This window comes from Lipotes vexillifer, unplaced genomic scaffold (assembly GCF_000442215.2).
Source record: "Lipotes vexillifer unplaced genomic scaffold, Lipotes_vexillifer_v1.1 scaffold242, whole genome shotgun sequence".
Lineage (NCBI taxonomy): Eukaryota > Metazoa > Chordata > Mammalia > Artiodactyla > Lipotidae > Lipotes > Lipotes vexillifer.
The window spans coordinates 2,499,628-2,522,713 of NW_006771376.1; the positions used below are offsets into that span (position 1 = coordinate 2,499,628).

Genomic DNA, 23,086 nt, shown 5'->3' on the forward strand with positions numbered 1-23,086 from the left:
GCGTGGCCGGGACCCTGGCCCCCCCAACGGGTGAGGCCCCAACAGTGAGAGGCCCGTGTACCCCAAAAAAAAAAAAAAAAAAAATCTACTATAAGGAAAGTTACAAGTTTTATAAAATACTGAATTAATATTAAATTGTTTCAGAAAATAAAAAATATGCACTGAGAAACGCTTGAACAAAAGAACCATAATATTCTTCTCCATAACATTAAAATTAGGATGCTCTTACCCTCGGGGACAGACTCAGCCCACCGTGGATCAGAAGCAGGGTAGTCGTCCACCAGGTCCACGCTGATTTGGGTAACAGCTCTGTCTAGTTCACAATTGGAATCCGAATCAGAGTGAGAGGAAAATAGCTCATCAACTATCATTTGAGCATGACCTAAATCTTTTCTGAAATAAAATCAGAAAACAAAAGTATCAAAAGTAAAAGTATTAGGAGACATGGGGATATATGTATATGTATAGCTGATTCACTTTGTTACAAAGCAGAAACTAACACACCATTGTAAAGCAATTATACCCCAATAAAAATTTTTTTAAAAAAGTAAAAAGTATTAAAGTCATCATGAAAAAGTTAATTGTGAAATTAAAAGTCCCATATGTTAGCCCAAAGTTTATTACTTCTAATATTTATTTAAAAGGGAGACAATTATGCATTCATTAATTCAACAAATATGTGTTGAACACTGATAATATGCAGGCTCTGGAGACAGAACAATAAACAAAACATCAGAACACAGTCCTAAGACTTCACAAAGTCTACAGTGGCATGAGGAGTCAGATAATTAAAGAAGCAGTTACACACACACACTAGACAGGGAAAGAACAGAGGCCGCATAGCACACAGAGGGAAAACCAAAACCCCCGAGGGGCAGGGAACACTTCCTGGAGGAAGAGGTGCAGGGAGGTTGGGGTGAGTGTGGGAGGGGCACACAGCGGCGGAGAGAGCACAAGGCACACCTCTAAGAAGTACGCCTGCATCCCAGCAGAGAACGGAAGCCCTGGGGGAGAGAAGATCACCCAGTGAGGAGAGAGGGAAGAAGGGTCCAAGGCAGACCTCTTAGAAAAAAGAACAGAGCACAGAAGGTCTCATAAAGCATGTGACGGAGTCTGAGCTTAGAAGGAAATGTCGCGATCTGTTCTATTTTTAAAAGATCATTCTAACTACACTATGGAGATGAGGGATCAGACAGGAGGGAGAAAAATCCAGTGAGGAAGTTACTGCAGAAATCTATCCAGGCAAGAGAGGACGGGAGTTTCCACCAGCAGCAGCTGCAGCAGCGAAGGAGACAGGCAGACAGCTTTGAGAAAGAGACACAGGAGGGAAATTCTGGCCATCGGTTGGGTCTGATGCGTAAGGATGACTGAACAACTGACTGTGGCCGCTAGGACCTGCCACTGGAACAGGGGCTAGGAAAGAAAGAATAAGCTCTGGAGAAGACAAGCACAGGTTCACATGTGTTATAACTAGGTTCCTGTGGAACACACACTGCTTCTGAACATTCTTCATTTGTATGTAATGGCCCAGAGCAAGGCAGGGCCGTGCTTCTTCAGCAAATGAAGCCAAGGAAGGAGGAAAGATGGGGCAGGGAGTAGAAAGAGAAAAATATGGAAGACGTGACAACTGGAGACGACGTCTCAGGCAGTTTAGCTGTAAACAGGAACAAACAGAAGAGGTGCTAGCTCGAAGGGGGACAAAAAATCAAAGACTGGTCTTTTTTAAAATGGCAGATTAAATATGATTAACAGCTGATGAGAAGAGGCCAGCACAAGGTCAAACATGTAGAAGGGGAGTAACTGAGAGAGTACAGTCTCAAGGGAAACAGGACGCAAATGGTACCCAGAACAGAGAGACTGGCCTTAGGAAGACGAACACCTCTTCCTACTCCCCAGGGAGGCAAAGGGAAGAGGAGTCGGGATGCAGGTAAGTTTGTGGGCGCTAAGTACAGGGAGTTGTCCTCTGATGGCTTCTACTATCTCTGTGCAACAGGAGCCTGAGTCAGCTGCTTGCGGGGGAAAGGGGCAGAGAAATGGGAAGGTAGCGAAGCGAGGAAAGGGCTGAAACGGTCTCTGCAGAACAGGAGACAGAGCTGACCAGAGAAACACAGGAAAACTGCCGCGAGGTGTTAAAGGCAAGGTTGAAGCCAGAAACCTAGTTATGCTAGAGGTCATGGGAATACAAAGTGGACCATAGCACGATCACTCAATAATGAACTATTTTAATCAAAAGACTAAGTTTCTTAAAACTCTCACGAACAAAAGATTTTAATTTATATTAAGTAAAGTGAAAATCAAAATAATATAAAAATTAATTTCAAAGAAACCATGCTATAAAAATAGTAATATTACCTTAGCAAAAAACTGAATGGATAATAGTTTAGAGTTCTATCCACCAGCTTTGACCCCCTGAAAATAATTCTGGTTGTCACGGGTTGGGGGGAAGGATGCTACTGGCATCAAACGAGAAGAGGCCAGAGATACTGCTAAACACCCTACAGTGCACAGGATGGCCCCACAACAAAGACCATCTGGCCTCAAATGTCAGTAGTGAGAAGGCTAAGAAATGCTGCTTTAAAGGTTCCATGATCCCATTTGTGAAGAGGCTAACTTTTTTAGACCATTGGCTGACACTACTCCAGAAATGACTACTTGTTAACCTCATGGTACTTTATGCTAAACAGGATAACACAGTTGTGTTAGAAGCCCAATAACACCGGTCCTAAGGTTACTACGCTCTGAGCACTTGAGGTCAGGGACCCCTTTTCATACTTAATCATCTTCCCCAGTAAAACATTTAGAAATGACTATACTAGGTTGAATAGTGTTCCCCCAAATCCAAGTCCACCCAGAACCTCAGCACGTGATCTTATTTGGACATAAGGTTTTCGAAGATACGATCAGCTAAGTTCATGCTGAGGTCATACTGGATTAGGGTGGGCCCTAAACCCAATGACTGGTGTCATCATCAGGACACGTGAAGACAGATGCACAGGGAAGAAGGCCACATGCCAACAGAGACAGCTGGAGGGATGCGTATGTGGCCAAGGAAAGCCAACAACTGCCCGCAATCACCAGAAGCTAAGGGAGAAGCTAGCGAAGACCCTTCCCCAGTGCCTTCAGAGGGTACACGGCCCTGCTGCCACCGTTCTTTTGGACGTCTGGCCTCCAGAACTGTGACAGAATAAATTTCTATTGTTTTAAGCCACCCAGTTTGTGGCAATTCACTACAGCAGGCACAGAAAACTAGTACAGTGACTCCATTACCATTTAAATGTTGAGATGCCACAAGTCTGACAGAACTGTTAATTAAAGGATAAATTTATACAAGATAAAATCAGAGTATTAATCCAAATCTTGGCAGTCAGACTGAACACCATGCAACAGAACAAGACTATAAGAATACTATTTAAAAACAGAAACAAAACACTGGTGCCCTCTTCTGGACAGGAAATTAAGCTCAGTAGACCATCAGTACGATGGCACAGAATTTTCAAACTGTAAATGCACTGCAAAGTCTCAAGTGTGTCCCTTCTGTGAGAGGGAGCCTCCACGCACCAGACACCACTAGGAGTGGAATTACGGGACCGTGAGCTGAGAGCGGCGAAAATGGAGGCAGTAAAGTCTATTTCTTCAAAACAAAGATCTGCTAAACCCCAATTCCAGAGACATTAAGCAATCTGTCCAAAGTCTCACAGCCAATTGGGACAGAGCAAGGGCTGCATCACAATCTTCCCGAGTATTCATTCTAATATAAATGGAAGGTACCAGATACAGAACATGCAGAACGTGTGTGCAGGACAAACTGAAATGACTATAGGGTCAGCAAGTGCGACAGAGCGAGTGCAGTTGTTTCCTCTGCCCCGCACACACCCTCCTGCGAGCGGCCTTCCACGAGGCCTCACCCCAGGACTCGCTGGGGCCAACGGGATATTAGCAAATGTGACCAAGCTGAAACTCGAAGAGCACTTGTGCAGCGAGGCTTCCTCTCTTCCACTTCCAGAGCCCTGAGGTTTGTGAGGAGGCCAGGGTAGCCTGCTAGAGGAAGAGATGCCACATGAGGCAGACAAAGCTGACCAGCCAGGGTCCCCAGATGGGAGCAAGTGTAACCAGACAGCTGGCTTCTGACCACAGACCATGCGCGAACCCAGGCAGGACCACCCCAGCACAGCCCCAAACAGCCAGACGCAGGGCCAGAAGCTGTATTAAATAAGCCACTGAGTTCTATGGTGATTTCTACACAGAACTCAACCAACAGGCCAAGACTAATTCCTTTACAACAGCGATGATAACCCTTTGTATGCAACTTCACTGCCTTCACATTATACATAAAGCATGCTTGCAAGCTGCCTTCATGACCACCATTTCTAGTGGGACATTGTTTCCATCGAGTGGAGAGGCTGTGTTACACCAGGTTTCTCCCAGCTTAGCTGGAACCCTCCCGCGGCTACCAAGTTCAGAACAAGAGTTTGTTAAAGTGCTAAAGCTCAGAAAAACATCTTCTCCTGGATGGCTTCACTCCTCCAACTCGTTCCCACTAGTCAACAAATAAGCAGCATATGTCAGTAACATGTGTCCTCAAACATCAAAAGGGCAGTAATTTTAAAAACTTGTCATACCTGCAGTATTGCAGAAAAGCAGCTTTTAGCAATTTGGTTTTATCTTCCCGGGCAATAGTTTCATTCTTGGTAGAGGTGTCAAAAACCACACTCTGTAAAATAACAAACTATAATTTAGAGGTGAAGGTATAAGAATATTCTTAGTTATTGGACTAAACACTGGACCCACCTATGAGAGCAACAGTACAGACACACAGCTGTTTGCCGTACTCTCTATACCAACGGTTTATATATTGATACTTAAGACATTTATTGAAACAAGATAAAACACACCAAATGATCAACTAAAGTCCTATAGAAAATTTATATATAATTCAGGAATTATATTGTGAGTAAAATCATTTGCAGATTTCATCACAACACAACCTTCTTATAGGCTTACCCTTATACAACTCATCACAAAGTATTTTCTAAGCATAATTGTTGATTTCAATCTTAACATACAGCAGTATTATGAAAACCACATGATTACAAAAGAAAAAAAGTAAAAAAAAAAAAAAGTTACTTTCTGTTGAACCTGTATCAAATCATTTTCATTTTGAATTACACAGTCTATATATTTTACATACTATTCAAATGGAAATTAACCCAAACAGTGTTAATTTTTAGCCTCCTGTAAAAGAATGATAAAAATCTTTTTTACGGATCAGGGTATTTCAGAATTCAAGATGACAGGAAAAAAAAAATGATGTTTTTTCCCCCCACTCTCCCCTCAAAAATCATCCCAGAAGAAAAAGAAGAAAAAGAAACACAACCACCACACAACTGCAACACACAAAGATGGAAACCAGAAGGGAGGAACAGCAAGTGACAGAGCAGGGAGGAGGCCAGGCGAACCCGTGCAGTGCGGGGACAGGCCCTGAGGACAAGAAATAGGAAAGTTCCAGGCAGACAGCAGGCAAGGGGCTTCTCTAGAGACGTGACCCTGGGCAAAGCTTTATGGAAAGGCGCCTACGCAGCTGCTGGAGGGTGTGGGAAGATTAAGCCATATATCAAAGAAAAGTATATCAAAGAAAAGTAAGCAAATATGAAATTAGTCCACTCCAAGAATCGCACAAAGTTGTACACTAAAGGAAAAGTAATCAGCACACTGCTTCACTCTGGACTATAAACAACATTCACATAGCCCTTATAATGGAAAAAATGTACACTGAGGTGATAAACTCAGAGAGAGGAATGTAGGTTACCCAAGTCCTCATCCTCCAACAGGAGATCTACAGACGACGAGAATTAGTGAATGAGAGACAGCAATACACGCATATTACTTAGAAATGTGGAGGCAAACACCAAAAAAAACAGCTGAAGGACTTACAAGTAGTCGCTTCTGAATAAGAGGACAAAAGAGATGAGAGAGATAAAAGAACTAATGTCTTCATCACAACTCTTTTAAAAGTGTCTGACTGTTAAACATTTGTGGGAAACACCCTGATAAAAATCATTAAATCCTTTGCAAATCAGCTACACTTTAAATCAACTATACTTAAAAAAAAAAAATCTTATGGAACCACGTTACCTCATTGCCTGGTCCAGCAACTGAAGATGCCAGGGAATCTTCAAGGTCTTCTGCCAATATGGACACATTTTCCCTTGAAGTAATCGACACCAATCCACTGTTTCTAGAAAAAAGGATAGGAACGCCCCCACAGGAACCAGCTCCTAAAATACTATCTCCTAAGAGAAAGAAAAATACACGATCAGATAGACATAACCAAAAAGTACTTTCCTAAATCCACCTCCCAGCAGAAAGTCCTGGTGATATCCTTTGCCGTGTTACTCCTGCTCTGTAATCCCGCGTCAAAAGTCAAGGCTCCCCGCTACCTGGAGTGGTAGGCTGTGTCCTTCACTGTGCCTTGCAAGAGTAGTGGGTACGGAGCACCAAATGAGAAAATCATCCCTTCTGCAAGACTCAGAGTACAGCTTTCCAACCCTACCTTGACTTACTGAGTAAGCCAGTGTGGAAGGAAAAGGTCTAAGCTCTCTTGGAGTCTTAACAGCATCCCACTCACCCAGTCAAGGCTCTGGTGCTGGGACTAGAGAATTGAGGTTCCATCCTGCTGCCTCACATGGATTTTGCCCTTTGCCCCTTAAGATAAAGACCCTGATGAGATTGTCTGCTTGGTGTTTTTCACTCCTGGCTGGCTCCCCCCATCACCCACACCTCCCCCCACAATTCCAGCCCCCTTGCATGAGTTCAGCACCTGGGATTCTTCTTACCCAGGGGTCTGGACAAACATTTAAAGAACATCAACTCAGAATAAGTCACTCTTACTGACCAGGAACAAGCAATTACTTCTGTTAGCATCAGTTCTTTTCTTCTTGGCCTCTTCTGGGGAAAATGTTACTATTTTTTGCCCATAAATATATCAGTTTGGGAACTCTACCACCCTTCCAGTTTTTCAGCTACTGTAGGTGTGGTATTGAATGTCACAGGCATCATGCTTGAAGCAAAGTTTATGGAAAGAGAACAAAAACTGCTCAGAATGACTAACGAGTTCCCTAATCCTGTTTTCTAAAACCACTACCCTACCTTGTGTATTGAAGACGATTTTCTCCCGAGGAAGAGAAAACTTCCCAGTTCCTGTGGAGCACACGTAGACAGCACTTTCAGTATACAGGTAGGCAGTCTGGTTTGAAAAGTTTGGGACCATCAACTGACATATAATCAAGTCTTCAGACTGAAAATTAAATTTAAGATTACATTTAATCAGAATTGAAACAAAAATACTTGTTTGTATGATTTTGTAATTCACACTTTTGTACGCTCATAAAAATGATAAAATAATTTGTTGATTATCCTTGTGAAAACCTAAACACTATCCATCAGATGATTTACAAAACATGACAGAATAAGTTTATAAACATCAATTAGAGAGACCATTTGCTGAGTTGCAAATAATTAGCAAAGTTTGAAAACGTTTCCATGGTGATAAGATTTTAACTAACCGCCTGTAACAAATGTGAGGAAGAAAATAAAAGGATTAGTTCATTATTTATTTTAGAATTGACAAATTTATTTATAAACGACCCCTGATAAATATTGTCTTTTTCTTCACTGTCCAGATATCAAGCACAAGAAAACTGAGTTAATTTGATCATATATGAAATTAAAAATAGAAATAAGACCTAATTAAATCATAAAATTAGCAAAAGCTAAAAAGGATATTCCGTTTATTAAAAGAATTTCACAAACATAACATAAACATGGAATTTTTTATTCTCAAATTGTCTTCTTTATACCCTTTCCCACTGTCTGAAAAATTTTAACACTGAGCATATTTTTCTTGTATAATCAGAACACATAAGGTTTATTTCTGTTTGAAATAAAAGACCAAACTAAAAGATTTCCTTACGGCACTCAGCTACACAAATCATATTAAGACTGAGAGTTCAACAGAATTAGATACTATACAAGATTAAATGAAATGAATTTATAGCAGTTAAGGCCTTTCCTCAAAAACATCATACTTATTCAACAATGTTCAATTGCTATTAAGAAGCTTAAAATTAGAGAGCTTGCCTTTTAATTGTTCACATGAAATTTGACAAGTATATAATGTGGTTACCTACAAATATAATCCTACTTTGAGGAAAAATGGGATTTTTCTGTAGTATATAGGGCTCAAAACCAAAGCCCAGTTCATGTCAGGTTTCTTCCTTATTTTTCACTCTGCAGTTCATCATCAATGTTTTCCTTCTCAGCGATACTGAAATGAAGACCCCTTCACAGAGCTACGGCAGGAGAGGCACGCTCCTCGCTGTGAGGGCCTCCCACTCTCAATTCTCTTTAGCTAAGGCTGAACAAAGGACTGAGTATGAGATGGCAAACAGAATGCAATGCCTAAAAACTAGCTATTTAAAATGTATTTCCAGCAACTCCCTGGCAGTTCAGTGGTTAGGACTCTGCACTTTCTCTGCCAAGGGCCCAAGTTCAATCTCTGGTCGGGGAACTAAAATCCCGCAAGCTGCCAAAAATAATAACAATAAAGCAATAAAGAGATTTAAAAAAAATAAAATAAAATGTACTTCCAAGCTCTGCAGATGAATTTCTCAAAGAATCTGACCCTGCAATGGTTAGGAAAAGAACTCAGCATGTTACTGTCACTTTGTACTTTAACTTACAGATGGAAACCTTACCTGAAAAGGTGGGTTATACTGAGTGACTTCCACAGTCACTGCATCTGACATTTGGTAGCCGTTATCTTCTACTGTTACCAGCAAGTAATAGACGAGACAGGGCTTGTCTGCCAGGTGCCATGCCGCTGACAAAATCAGGAGACCATCGCTAATTAGTGAGAAAGAAAGATCTATTGTCTCTTGGGAAAACAGTCCGGCAATGTCTTGAAGAGTTAAACACGCATTTCCCGTATGACCTAGCAAGCCCAGTCCTAGAGACTGGGACCTCATAGTGGCTTTACTCATGATTGCCTAAAACTGGAAACAACCCAACATCCTTCAACTGCTGAATAGATAAACAAATCCTGGTAAATCTATACAATGAACTACTACTCAGCAGTAAAAAGGAAGAAACCACTGAATGAATATCAAATGCATTATGCTAAGTGAAAGAAGCCAGACTCAAAAGGCTTTATACCCTATGATTCCATTTATACTATAAGGACAGAAAATACATCAATGGTTGCCAGGAGCTGCAGGTGGAGAGAGGGGTTGACTTAAAGAGTACCAAGGAAATTTTGGAGTGATAGAACTGTTCTGTATCTTGATTGCGGTTCTAGTTAAATGACTACGCGATGTCAAAACTCACCAAATTATACATTAAAAAGGGTGCAAGGTATTTTCTATATGTAAAATATAACTCAATAAATCTGACTTAAAAAGACCAACAAATCATCAGTTACAGGGATTGGCAAAGTGCAGCTCTCAGACTAAACTGAGCCCAGGTTGAGGTTTTGTAAATGAAGCTTTCCTGCCATGCAGCCACGTCACTTGTTATGTGTTGTCTATGGATGCTTTAATGCTACCACTGACAGAGTAAAAGAGCTGCAGTGAAGACCACATGATCCCCAAAGCCTGAAAATATAAAACAGTTTTGGAACCTTCACAGGAAAGGTTGCCAACCCCTGATCTAATCTGTTCTTTAAAGCTTACTTTTGTACAGAGGAAAAACACTTTGTTTTTAATTTTAATAACCAATCATAGAACTGCTGCTGTATATTCAAGCTGCTGTATATGAGAAAAACAAACCTTTTTCCATCTTAAAGTGTATATGGTCCTCTTAAGTCTATCAAAGTTGTTGCCCCCAACCAATTAAATGGTCTCTAATCTCAACCCTCCTAAAACATTTAGTAGCATTTTTAGCAACTCTTGGTTCAAGTCTCAGAAATATTAACAGGGTGGCAAGCACCTCTACTGACAACTAAAAACAGTGGCTGGACAACACGCACTTCAAACCAAGCAGTCCTAACGCGGCTCTCATTTCCCTTCTCCACTGTTCTCTTCCTCCAGCTCCCCAGCCCTTATCACTTCTACCTGAATTCCCGAGAAGAATTCAAGGACGCTGGCCCACATCCGAACATACTGGCAGTGACCTAAAGAGCTACTGATGACACGTAAGAAGGAAGCAAGTGAGGCCGCAGAGAATGCAGTCTCTTGCCCTCTGCACCAGGTAGGGAGGGAGAGACGGCCACACCCAGATGAGGCTCAACACTGAAGTCACTCCAAAGACTGGACCGCTGTGGGGTAATGGGTGCCCCCTGAGGCCCGGAGACACAGCTAACAGAGGATTCCTCAGGGAGTGGTGCTTGGACCAGTTTCATTTGACATCTTTATTAAAAAAATCTTCCTGATTAAAAAAAACATGAAGGTGTTTTAGGTAGTAAAGATGATAGGAAGATAACCAATTCTGCAAATCAGTAAAAATTTGACAGGGACTTCACTGGTGGTCCAGTGGTAAAGAATCCGCCTTCCAATGCAGGGGATGCAGGTTCGATCCCTGGTTGGGGAACTAAGATCCCACACGCCACGGAGCAGCTAAGCCCACGCGCCACAACTACTGAGCTCACGCACCTCAGCTAGAGAGCCTGCATGCCACAAACTACAGAGCCCACACACTCTGGAGCCTGTGTGCCACAACTAGAGAAGAGAAAACCCATGTGCTTCAAATAGAGAGAAGCACATGTGCTACAACAGAAGATCCGCATGCCCCAGTGAAGATCCCATGTGCTGCAACCAAGACCCGGTGCAGCCAAAATAAATAAATAAACAATTTTTTTTTTTAATTGACAAATTTGGGTTTCTCTGGTGGCGCAGTGGTTGAGAGTCCGCCTGCCAATGCAGGGGACACGGGTTCATGCCCTGGTCCGGGAAGATCCCACATGCCGCGGAGCGGCTGGGCCTGTGAGCCATGGCCGCTGAGCCTGTGCGTCCGGAGCCTGTGCTCCGCAATGGGAGAGGCCACAACAGTGAGAGGCCCGCGTACCACACACACACAAAAAAATTGACAAATTTTTATGCGAGTATATACAGGGCAATACATTTATGATTTCAAAAAATCCAGAATGCAGCTACCTGAGCTTTGTGTCAGTAATCATCTGATAAAAGAACTCATGAGGCTGTTCACTGCAAATAGGAGCCGAGGTTGCAGCTCTGGCCAAAAGGAGCAATCGACCGAGGAGGAGCAATAAGCATCAGGGAGACACACACGCTCCTTAAACAGAAGAGGCCCACCCAGACGCGGTGCACGGATCACCGGAACAAGAGTATTCAAAAGAGCAATGACCGCATCATTTGGAGCTATGGTGGGGAGGGGCCCAGAACGAGGGTGAGAGCTGCATCTCACAGGCCCCACGAGCATCGAGCTGCGTTAGCATGACAGCACCGGGGGAGGCGCCCAGGGTCTGCCTCGGCACAGCCAGTCCTATGTAGGTTTCTCTGTTCTCAACCCATGTCTCCGTTCTGAAAACTACACATGAGGAAACGTCCACATCCCTGCATCCTACACCCACAGTGGGCTGTGTCCTGGCAGCAGTTCTAAATTTATGAAGGTATGATAAAGCTAAATGAAAACAAGATACACTGTATTTAATGCAACTGTTTTGGGAAATTAAATATATACTATTATTTTTACTTCTTTGATAGTTTACATATGTGATTTTCAGAAACTATAAAGAAGGGTCCTGATAGTCCCAATAGCCCAAGAGAGAAAAATTAAACAAATTAAACAGCACAACTTCAAGCCAAGAAACAAGTAGAATTTGTTCTACTAAACTAAATTACTCTAGAACACATAAAAATACTCCTTAACTTCTGGTAAGTTGCGTTTTGAAAAATTACAAGTCATATATTTGCACTCATTATGAGCTCTGCCACAGAAGCCATATTACAAATGGTTTTTAAGTTCCATATGGCCTCCGGCATTAAAGCTAAACAATAACATGGGATTAAGTAGCTTTATCAGACTAACCTGGGATCTTAAGCACCATTTAGAGCACCATTTCTAAGAGGAAATTCACTCTGAGTATAAACCATGACTGAGTTCTAACTTGTACCACCACGACAAAACTCACCCCATCCTTCCTTTATTCAATACAGCGACAAACACAGGCTAAAGCTCCTTCAGCAACAGAAAAAGGGCTGGAGAAGAGTGCCTGGCATCTCCACTGAGTCGGGAAAAATGACAGCATGGAGCACCCCCAGCAGCGGGGTAGGCAGCTCTTAGAGGCTCCGGCTGTTGACAGCAGAACACATGGATCCCTACTGAGGGCAGACAGCTAATGGAACACACAGTGGAAGGCTGACAACTGCCTATATTTCTCAAATGAATTAGCACCGCTAGACGACACAAAACGATTTAGTTAAGACATAACAGTATAAGATTAGCATTAGAGGCATTCAAAAAACAGATAGCAAGATTGCTCATCATTTTATAACAAACATCAGTTTGTTTTTCCAACAACTCCTATGTTCTTCATGACAAATTAATTGCTTACCAGTTTTGCTTCAAATCCAAATACCGAATGTTGACCCCTTCTTTAATAGCTTCATAGTTACTTTCAGATCCCTACATGAAAATATCAATAATGTAAGCTCCTTGAGTTTAGGAATCGTTTCTTTTCACCTTTATATCCCAGCACCTACTAAAGTGCCTCATCCACAGTAAGTCAAACAGTTATTGAATGAATGTATGCATTTAAAAAGTTAAGTAAATCAGTGCTTTCCAATACTTCTAAAGATTGACTACTCCATTTCAGCTTATCTGATGGCTAAAACTTTGTGTATTACACTGAAATGTGTTCTAATAAATACAACAACTAAAGGAACTAGCAATCTCACATAAATGAAAATTATAGAGATGAATGTTACTGTTCCTTACCCAGATAGCATCAATAATGTTTTCCTTCAGGACTCTATTTATATCCCAACTATGTGCTTGTTTTTCTGAAGCATCATCTAATTCCCATTTACTGATGTTTGAACTTGTCAAGCTATAAAAGCTTGATCGCTCTCTATCCCAAAGGACACTTGAAAGCTATATGGAGAGGAGAAAAAAGTTTATAGATTATTATGTTCTAATGTTAATGAACTATTTTTCTGAAATTCAAAATTACATTTTATAACTATTTGATTAGTAATCCTAGCAGAATTCTTCATTTAGGACTCGAAGGAAGGAGTGATCCTGAAACAGACCTTGAGTAAGGAGGGTTTCCACAGGCACAAATATAAAGGCAGAAGGCCCAGGAAGAGCAGAGTCGGGAGGTGGGAAAGTCACAGGATCTTCAGAGAACAAGACACAGTCCTGCTTAATTGGAATGCGGGTTACAACCAGGGAAGAAGCAAAAATAAGGTTCACACACAGCACAGTTTTAAATGTGAGCTTGTAAACCTAATAAGCAAGGGAGATAGTCTCAATGGCTTGTGAGCACAAGAGCCGTGTTACAGGAGAAGGAATCTGGTAGGGCTGTGTGTAGTTCCATGTGGCTATGTTAACCTCGTCTTTCTTGCTTCTGAAGAACAGATGTGTTTTTTAAGTTGGGTATACAGGACTGTTGAGTGAAAACCCTAATTGTCTCCACTTCTCCTGTCACCATGACTCTAGTCACTAATGGGACTGGAGGGGCCAACAGTGAGTAAAGTGGACTGGCACCAAGAATTAGGGGAAATTAACCAAGAGTGCATATTAGGGCCTTACAATGGAAGCAGGAAGATGGGGATGGCAGTGAGACATGAAAGAAGCCAAACCTATAGAACCTGGTAAGGAGACACATACACACACACACACACACACACACACACACACACACACCAGGGTTTTATTCCTGAGTCTCTGAAAAAAGTGACAGTGCCATTAGAAATAAGTCAAAAGAGAAATGAGTTTTGTAAGTCAACAGGAGAGAAGAGAATATCAGCAATTTCCTTCCAGACATGTTACGTTTTAGGTTCAAAGACCAGTTAAGGAAGCAGATAATAATAGCAACCTAAAATTAGAGGGAACAGCATAGTTTAAAAAAAAAAGGTGTGCTCTCAATTCAAACAGACGTGGGTATGAATCTGCCGCTGAGTGGTTCTGTAACCTTGGGCAATTTAGCCTCACTGAGGCCAGTTCCTCATCTACAAATTGGAAATGAAGCTCTCTACGTTACAGGTCATCTAATAATTACAGGAGGTAACAAACATGGAGCACCTAGCAGAGAGCAGATGCCCCCCACACGTTAGTTCCCATCAGCCTCCCTTCATTATTCCAGAGACTGAGGCAGAAGCCCAGCAGACATAGATTTGAGTCATCCACACAGATAGCTGGAGTCATGGGGGTGGAGAACACACTTTTGGTTATGTCTAGAAAGCAAAATTAATCCTTAAACACGTTTATAATTTTACATCACAGTTTTAGTTCAAAGAATTTACTTATAAGATAATCTGTGTGACTTAAGAATATTAATGTTACAGGGTATGAACTCATTTGACCATCATAATAAAAATGCTTCACTGAAAGATCAAAGCTTTCAACTCATGTACACCACTGTTCATACAGAGGCAATACCAACTTCATAGGGAACTGCCAACTTATTGATTTCACTAAGAAAGAAGCTTGTAAAACAAAGCTATTTTATCAACTTACTATGAGATCACTGCTAGAAGATAAAATTCCCAAAAGAGAAGAAACCTTCCGACCAATTCCCGAAAGCACACCTTGCCCTTGAGGCAGGATATGCTGATGAATTTTTCCTACACTTTCGGGTATCAGGCGAATCAGCTGGCCTCCCGATGAGGATAAAATAAAACTTCCTCCCTGTGAACAAACATAGCAAAATTAGTTAAGCAGTTAAGACTAAGAAAATTAACACAAATCACTTTGATACACAAGGAAATCATCTGTACCTTAAAACAAATCTAAAAGAATAAAAAAGAACAGTGCTATTTTATTAAAATCACTTACTTATGAATCCATTCACTTAATATTAATTCTACACAGAATAACTTTGTTGCAATTTTTTTAACTGCATGTATTTTTTAATTCTGATTTTTAAGTGATAGGTTCACCATCATGCAAGTTCAACAAATCAAGTATCAGATTTTATTTCTTCAGTAAACCTGCAGAGTATATATTAGCAAACCATTCCTCCTACCGTCTAAGAGTTTCTAATTCATTTTATGAAGATCTTTCTGACAGAAATGAATGACATCGGCTACTATGCACTACTGATATTTCAGAGTCCTATGAGAAGGGCTTCCCTCTGTCTAAGTGTTCAAATCCTAGATCCTGACATTCTTTTCTTGCCTCTTTTTGATTCCCCCCACCCCTTGCCTGTATGATCTGCTCAAAACCCCAAATTTTTAGTCATTTAAATCCCACTTCCAAGCCAAATCACAGCTTTCCAATAAATATAAAAGAATATCTATCATATACCTGCACTGTTGTTAGGAAACTGCAAGTCTTATCACCTCCCAGATCTACGGACGTCTCTGTGTAGGTATCTTCACTTGCAAGCCTTGGCCAATAGCGGATGGATCCTTCTCTGGTGGCAACCATGACAGCAACAGCCTCAAAACAAGACCATAACACTCAGCAACCACAATAAAAGGAGGAGCCCAAATCGGGAGTTTGTTGACACTGATATAAAGAAACCAGGGCAATGTACTATTGATTAACAGAAATCAGAAATAAAAATTCCCTTTTTTCATATTTAAAAAATTATCATACAGTAATACTGACATTTTCCCCCTTTTGTTTTACAGTTCTATGAACTTTTATACTCTGGTTTCTCTTCAGACCACATAAAATCTTTTGCTTTTTACAGTTCTGTGAATTTTAAAACACGTGTAGACTCATGTAACTACCACCACGATAAGGATACAGTACAGTTCCATCTGCACCCAAAACTCCCTAACGCTTTCCCTTTACTGTCACACCCTTCCCTACCCTAACCCCTGGCAATCACTGTTTCCATCATTATAGTTCTGTCTTTCTGAGAATGCCAAACAAATGAAATCATATAGAATATAACCTTTTAACTCTGCTTATATATATATATGTATATATATATTTTTTGGCGGTACGCGGGCCTCTCACTGTTGTGGCCTCTCCCGTTGCGGAGCATAGGCTCCGGACGCGCAGGCTCAGCGGCCACGGCTCACGAGCCCAGCCGCTCCACGGCACGTGGGATCTTCCCGGACCGGGGCACGAACCCGTGTCCCCTGCATCAGCAGGCGGACTCTCAACCACTGCGCCACCAGGGAAGCCCCTGACTCTGGTTATATTTGACACTGAATATAACCTTTATCTCACTTAGAATGGACGTCTTTGAGATTCATCCAGGTTGTTGTTGCATGTATCAGTAGCTCATACCTTTCTACTGCTGAGTAGTATTCCATCCTATGGATAAATCAGTTTAAAGGACATTTGGATTGTTTCTGCCATTGGCTATCACAAATAAAGCTGCTATGACATTAGCATACTGTTTTTTGTGTGAACATAAGCATTACTTTCTCTAAAGTAAATAGCCAGGAATGAAATTGTTGGGTCATAGGGCAAGGGTACTTTAACTTTATAAGAAGTGAAAATCAAGTGGCTGTACCACCAGCAGGCCCACCAGTAACGTATGAGGTTCTGGTTGCTCCACATCCTCGCCAACACTTGGTAGTGTCAGTGCTTTTGATTTCAGCCACTGTAATAGGGATGTAGTGGTATCTCACTTGTTTTATTTGCATTTTCCTAATGGCTAATGATGTGAACACCTCTTCATGTGCTTATGTGACATCCTTATATCCTCTTTGGTAAAGCATTCAAGTCCTATTTTAAATTGGGCTGTATGTTTTCTTACTAAGCTTTGAGGGTTCATTTTATGTTCTACATACAAGTCCTTTGTTGGATATATAAATCATATATAATATTTATATAATATACTATTTCCTACCAGTCTGTAGTTCTCTCTTCATTTTCTTTTCAGTGCCTTTGGCAGAGCCAAGTTTTAAATTTTGATTAAGTCCAATTTATCTATTTTTTTTTTTTTTTTATGAATCATGTTTTTGGTAATTTCTAAGAACTCTTCACCTAATCCCAGGTCATGATGATTTTTTTTCCTGTTTTCTTCCAAAAGTTTTTAGTTTTACATTTTACATTTAGATCTATGATCCATTTTGGGTTCATCCTTACATAAAGAATGACGTTTAGGAGGAATGCTTCTTTCTTCCATAAAGACAGCCAATGATTCCAACACCAGTTACTGAAAAGACCATCCTTGATCCACTGAATTTCTTTTGTGCCTTTGTCAAAGATCAAAGGGCCATCCTTGAGTGAGTCTATATCTCTACTCTCTATTCTGTTCCACTGCCTTGTGTGTCCATCTCTTTGCCGTTATCTCTCCATCTTGATTCCTGTAGTTTTATAGCTACATTTCAGAACTGGGCTGGATGATACCTCCAACTTTAGAACTCCCTTATGTACTTCAATAAGCAAAAATGTACTTCAATAAGCATTTAAGTCACCTACCTGAGTAGAATGTGCTTCACCTGAGGTAGCAGAGTAAGAGAGAGCCACCAAGTTAGCACTCCAGTGGAAATCAGTAGGTGGTAGCTGAAGTTCTTTGCAAACAGATAACTATAGAACAAATCCAAACAAAAAATCTTTCATGTCAAATCCAATTTTTTGAATATGCATCTGGCTTCACTATTTCCCTTCTCTGCATATTTTAGATTCTAATTCATTGCTGGAAATACCATTCTACAAATACTCTTTCTTCTCATATCTTTTTGATCAGGCTTTCATCATCATTTTCAGTAATTTTAAAACAAAATATTTTAAGAGATATAGAATCAGGAAAACGTAGCAGCTAGACCAGACCCTTAATATAAACTACTCCAATCTCCTCCCAAATCAAGTCTATTGGTTGAAAGAAGTGTGTAGGCTTCCTATGGAATTTTCCCAGTCTGATTTGATTTTAGTTGACATTTAAAATCTGCATGACCACAGAGTTAGTATTGCAAGTCACCTAGAAAACATTTCTTAGACTCAGCAAAGTATCAGCGTTCCTCTGCTAACTCAGGATGCCCACCCCAGACCCTCTCCCTCACCTATGCTCCTAAAACTACAAACACGGTTTTCTAGGTAGCAGCAGTACAGAGGCCAGTAGACATGAAGAGTTTAGGTAACTGGGAGCCCAAGTCCCAGTGGAACAATGGCCCAGTGAACACAAGTGGTACAGGAGAGTATGCCTGATCTGGAGCGGAAAGAAAAAGAGGCTGCTGAGGGTACGGGAGTGGATGTACAAATGAAAACCCCCGTGTGAGAAGTTGACAACTGAAAGTTAAATTAGTGTTGTAAAAACTGGTATCATTTTTTCCTATTTTATTATGCATCATTCAGTAGATTCAGTGAAATACATTCGTATCTTCTAAGAAACTCAGTTCAGAGTTCCGGCAGAGAGCGCGGTGAGAAGCAGATTGCAGCCTTCTAGCCCGGGGCCCTCCAGGCCCTCCGGCCTCTGGTCGGCAGGTGAACTGGGGGGCCCCCGGGACAAGCTCAGGCTGTGTCTTACAGAGCCCCAGAGCCCTCGCCGCAGCCGCCCACTGGCAGGGCCCGAGCCTGGCAGCCTGCTCCCCCACCCCCACCTCCGCGACCTAATGGCGTCGGTCCCTCCGAGCCCAGATCCCGCCCACCGCCGGGTCTCTTGACCCCACGCTGCAGGGGTTAGGTGAAGCCTCCAGCAGCCTACCGAGGAAGTGGCGCCTTTGGGCGTCGGGCGTGGCAGGGCGAGAAGAATGGCGGCCACTGGAACGCTGCGGAGGGCCGTTAGAGCCTTGAGGGCCCGGGAAGGGGGCTCCACGTGGACGCCAGCTCAGCCACCCTTAGGCCTTGGAGCCCGTGCGGATCCGGGACCTGAGGTGACCTCTCTGCCCAACTTGGACAAGACCTCACCTCCTCCGGACAACAACGGACAAAGGCCTTAACGGGCTCGGAAGGTGAGCAGAGCCCCGGTCGACGATGGGTGGCACGTTATCGGGCCATCGGGCGGTTGGTCGTCGTTCTACCAAGACCTCGATGTCGTACCACATGCGGCCAATAGGAAGTGCCAGCCACCCTTTGGGAAGATTTACTGGCCGTTTATAGAAGGCCTGTGTATATAATATGAAAAAGCTGCTCTCAACTTTCCCCCCAACCTTTCGAAAGAAAACTTTTCGCTACATATAGGCCTTCTAGATGTGAAGAGGTTGCTGACGTATGATAGAGTTAAAGTCACATGTCTTGTAAATGCCTGTTTCTTTAAAAAAACCGTAGAAAAGAAATGTCTTCTGGAAATGACTTTTCGAAATGGAGTTGTTTGACTACCTCTAGAGGCGACATCAGGAGACACAGAGGTCCACGTTTGTTCAGTGGGTTAGAGGACATGGAATGGAAGACGTTGAGGAAGAAAAGAAGGTTCTGTGCCAGACTGGTCACAGTTAGAAGACATTTGCATATTAGAACCATTGTTTTTTGTGTGCATTTTACTCCTTACTATTGTATGTGTAGTTGACAATAAGTACTTTTTTGAAATATCTAGTCTTTCTAGATCTTCTAAAGTGCCTGGTATATGTTCAAAGTAGAGGTAGTAAAAAGACATTTTGTAAATATCTTTTTGTTAAAATTCGTATGAAATGTTGTTTTGAGGGGGGAGGGGTGGCCAAACCACCTTTTTGAACAGTACACAGTATGCACTTTGTTTGTGCACCGGTTCAAGGTCACGGGGAGGAGAAGGAAGTGCAAAGAGCTCTGTGCCACTGTGTTTATAGTGAGGCAAGATTAACCATTGTCTTTTTTATGTTCCCGCATTTTGTTTCACTTTGCTGTGTATATAGTGTATATAATGGACAAATGAGTCCTAATTTACAACATCTAGTCTTTCTAGATGTTAAAGAGGTTGCCAGTGTATGACAAAAACAGAGTTAGTAAATAATACATTTTGTACATTTTGTGTTAAAATTTATAGGAAAGATTGTCTTCTGAAAATTTGAGCATGATAGCCCTCTGGGTTGGTGGAGGGGGGAGAGAGAGAAGGGGGTTGGTCTTAGAATGGCTAGAATGCTGGTATTTTGAAGACAGTTTCAGATTATAACTGTTACATGTGTGCAGTTCGTTCAATACTGCTCTGTATATAGTGGACAGATTAAGTCCTTATTTGAAACATCTAGTCCATCTAGATGTTGAGACGTGCCCAACGTATGTTAGCTGTAGAGGTAGTAAGATATCACTTTGTAAATATCTTTTTGCTAAAATTCACAGGAAGTACTGTCTTTGGGAATGTTAAATGTCAAACCACCTCTCTGCGCAGTATACTATTGTCTATACTTGTTCAGTGGTTTGGAGGAGGGAGGGAAAGAATTGCAAAAGGTAATACGCTAGTGTGTTCATACCAGGACATTTTCAGACAAAACCATTTTTTGTATGTTCATTTTGTTTTGCTGTGTATATAGTGCATATAATGGACAAATTGAGTCCTGGTTTTGCAACATCTAGTCTCTAGATGTTAAAGGGGTTGCCAGTGTATGACAAAGTAGTTAGTAAAATTAGCACATTTTGTATACTTTATTGAAATTCATAGGAAAGCTTGTCTTCTGTAAATGACTTTTGGATATGAATTTGTTCAACCACCTCTAAGCATTACATATGCATGTACTTGTCCACTGGATTGGCGGTGGAGAGAAGGAAGTGAGGGAGGAAATGGTTCAGGCCAAAATGGTCATATTTAGAAGATACCTCAGATTATAACCATTGTTACATGTGTGCAATTTTATTAAACAGTGCTGTGTACATAGTGGACAAGTAAGTTCTTATATGAAATATCTATTCTTTCTAGATGTTTAGAAGTGCTTGATGTATTTAAAAGTAATTTTAGTAGAATAATGCTTCTTGTAAATAGCTTTTAAAAACTGATGGGAAATACTGTCTTTGTAAATGGAACTGTTAAACCTCCTCTCTGAACAGTATACTCTGTGCTTGTTCATTGGGTTTAGGGAGGTGGGAGGGAAGATTGCAAAAGATGTTTTGCTACCAGGTACTAGAACATTTCAACTTATCCATTGCTCTATATGTTACATGCATTTTGTTTAACTTTACTGTATATATTTTGTATACACTGGACCAGTGGGTCCCAATTTTATAATATCTAGTCTCTAGATATTAAAGAGGTTGCCAATGTATGACAAAAGTAGAGTTAATAAACTAACACATTTTGTACACTTTGCATTAAAAATTCATTGAAAGGCTGTCTTCTGAAAAGGGCCTTTGGAAGTGAAATTGTAAATCACATCTAAGTGACACCTATGCCTGTACTTGCCCAATGTTGGATGGATGGCAGAAAGGAGGTACTGGGAGAAATGAAGTGTTCTAGATTAGAATGTTCCTATGTAGAAGACACTTTCAGATCTAACCATTGTTACATGTGTGTAGTTTATTCAACACTACTGTGTATATAGTGGACAAACTTTAGTCCTTATTTGAAACATCTAGTCTTTCTAGATGTTTAGAAGTGCACAAAGTATGTTAAAAGTAGAGGTACTGAAGTAACATATTTTGTAGATATATCCTTTTGTTAAAATTCATATGAAACACTGTCTTTTAGAAATGGAGTGATCAAAATGATCAAACCACCTCTCTGAGCAGTACACATTATTTTATTTGTGCTGGTTCAGGAAGAAAGAAGAAAGTGTAAAGGGCTTTATACCAAGACTAACCATTGTCTGGTGTGTGTGTCTCTGCGTTTTGTTTTACTTGGCTGTGTACATAGCGTACATAAAGGACAGAGCGTCCAAATTTACAACATCTAGTCTTCCTAGATGTTAAAGAGGTTGCCAATGTATGACAAAAATAGCCGATAAATACATTGTGTACACTTTGTGTTAAAATTCATAGGAAAGACTTCTGAAAACAAGTGGAGGAAGTAAAATTGCTAAAATCCCCTCTAAGCATTACAGATGCTTATTATTCTTGTCCACTGGGTTGATAGAGATGAGAAGGGGAAGCGTTCTAGGCCAGAGTGTTCCTGTTTAGGAGACACTTTGTGACTATAGCCTTTGTGTGCAGTTTCTTCAGTGCTACTACGTGTATACATAGTGGACAAACTTAAATCTGTATTTGAAACATCTAATCTTTCTAGATGTGTAAAAGTGCACAACATATGTTGAAAATAGAGAGTTAAAAGTAACACCTTTTAAGTATTTTTTTTTCTGTTAATTCATAGGAATGGTTGTATTGGGGGAGTGGAAATTGTTAAACTTGAGTCTTGAAGAGTAAGCTGACTATTCACTGGGTGGTGGGGAGGCAGGGAGCGGACAGGGAAGGAAGTACAGAGAAGGGATCTGTGCCCATGAGTCTTTAGAAAAGTTCAGATTGTCTAACCATTGTTCTATTTGTGTGTTTTAGTTAATATTGCTGTGTATTAAAGAATAAGCAAGTCCTAATGCCCAAAGTATATTAAAAGTAGAGGGAGTAAAATAACCCCTTAATAAATGCCCTTTTGTTGGTTTTTAGGAAGGGCTGTGTCTTCTGGGAGCGTCTATGTTAATCCACCTCTTGGAGCTAGATATAGTCCTGTACTTAGTTGCTGATATGCTGGAGGAGGGGTAAGAGGAAGGGTGAAGGGAAGGGCTCTTAGCTAGTATCTCCATATCTAGAAGACAGTTTTAGGTTATAACCATAGGTCTAAATGTGCATTTTTGTAAAGTACCAATGCTTACTATGGACAAGGTTCATTCATTATTTTGTAACATCTAGGCTTCTTAGGAGTCCTGAGGTGACAATGTATGATAAAAAGTAGAGCTAGTGAATTAACCAATTTGTAAATATCTTTGTTATAATTGGTAAAAAAGTAGCATCTTGGACATGGAATTGTTAAACCATATGAGAAATGTACACCAGGACTTGTTCATTAGGTTGGCAGTAGAGGGGCAGAAGGAAGTATAAAAGAGAGGGAAGTTTGTGGATGTGTTCCTTTTTATATTTTGATAACCACTGATGTGTGTGCACCTCTTAGCTGTAC

General features: G+C 41.0%; 1 protein-coding gene across 1 annotated transcript in view; it reads right to left on the reverse strand.

Annotated features, from left to right (window-relative positions):
• Positions 1 to 23,086, reverse strand: part of NUP133 (nucleoporin 133) — a 62,896-nt gene that overhangs the window by 34,176 nt on the left and 5,634 nt on the right. Inside the window, exons 4-13 of the mRNA XM_007446711.1 lie at positions 17,563 to 17,670; positions 15,481 to 15,615; positions 14,692 to 14,862; positions 12,949 to 13,104; positions 12,566 to 12,636; positions 8,754 to 8,901; positions 7,147 to 7,294; positions 6,133 to 6,290; positions 4,620 to 4,711; positions 230 to 393 (exon numbers count right to left, since the gene is read on the reverse strand). Coding sequence (XP_007446773.1) covers positions 230 to 393; positions 4,620 to 4,711; positions 6,133 to 6,290; positions 7,147 to 7,294; positions 8,754 to 8,901; positions 12,566 to 12,636; positions 12,949 to 13,104; positions 14,692 to 14,862; positions 15,481 to 15,615; positions 17,563 to 17,670 — 1,351 coding nt within the window. The remainder of the gene's footprint in view (positions 1 to 229; positions 394 to 4,619; positions 4,712 to 6,132; positions 6,291 to 7,146; positions 7,295 to 8,753; positions 8,902 to 12,565; positions 12,637 to 12,948; positions 13,105 to 14,691; positions 14,863 to 15,480; positions 15,616 to 17,562; positions 17,671 to 23,086) is intronic.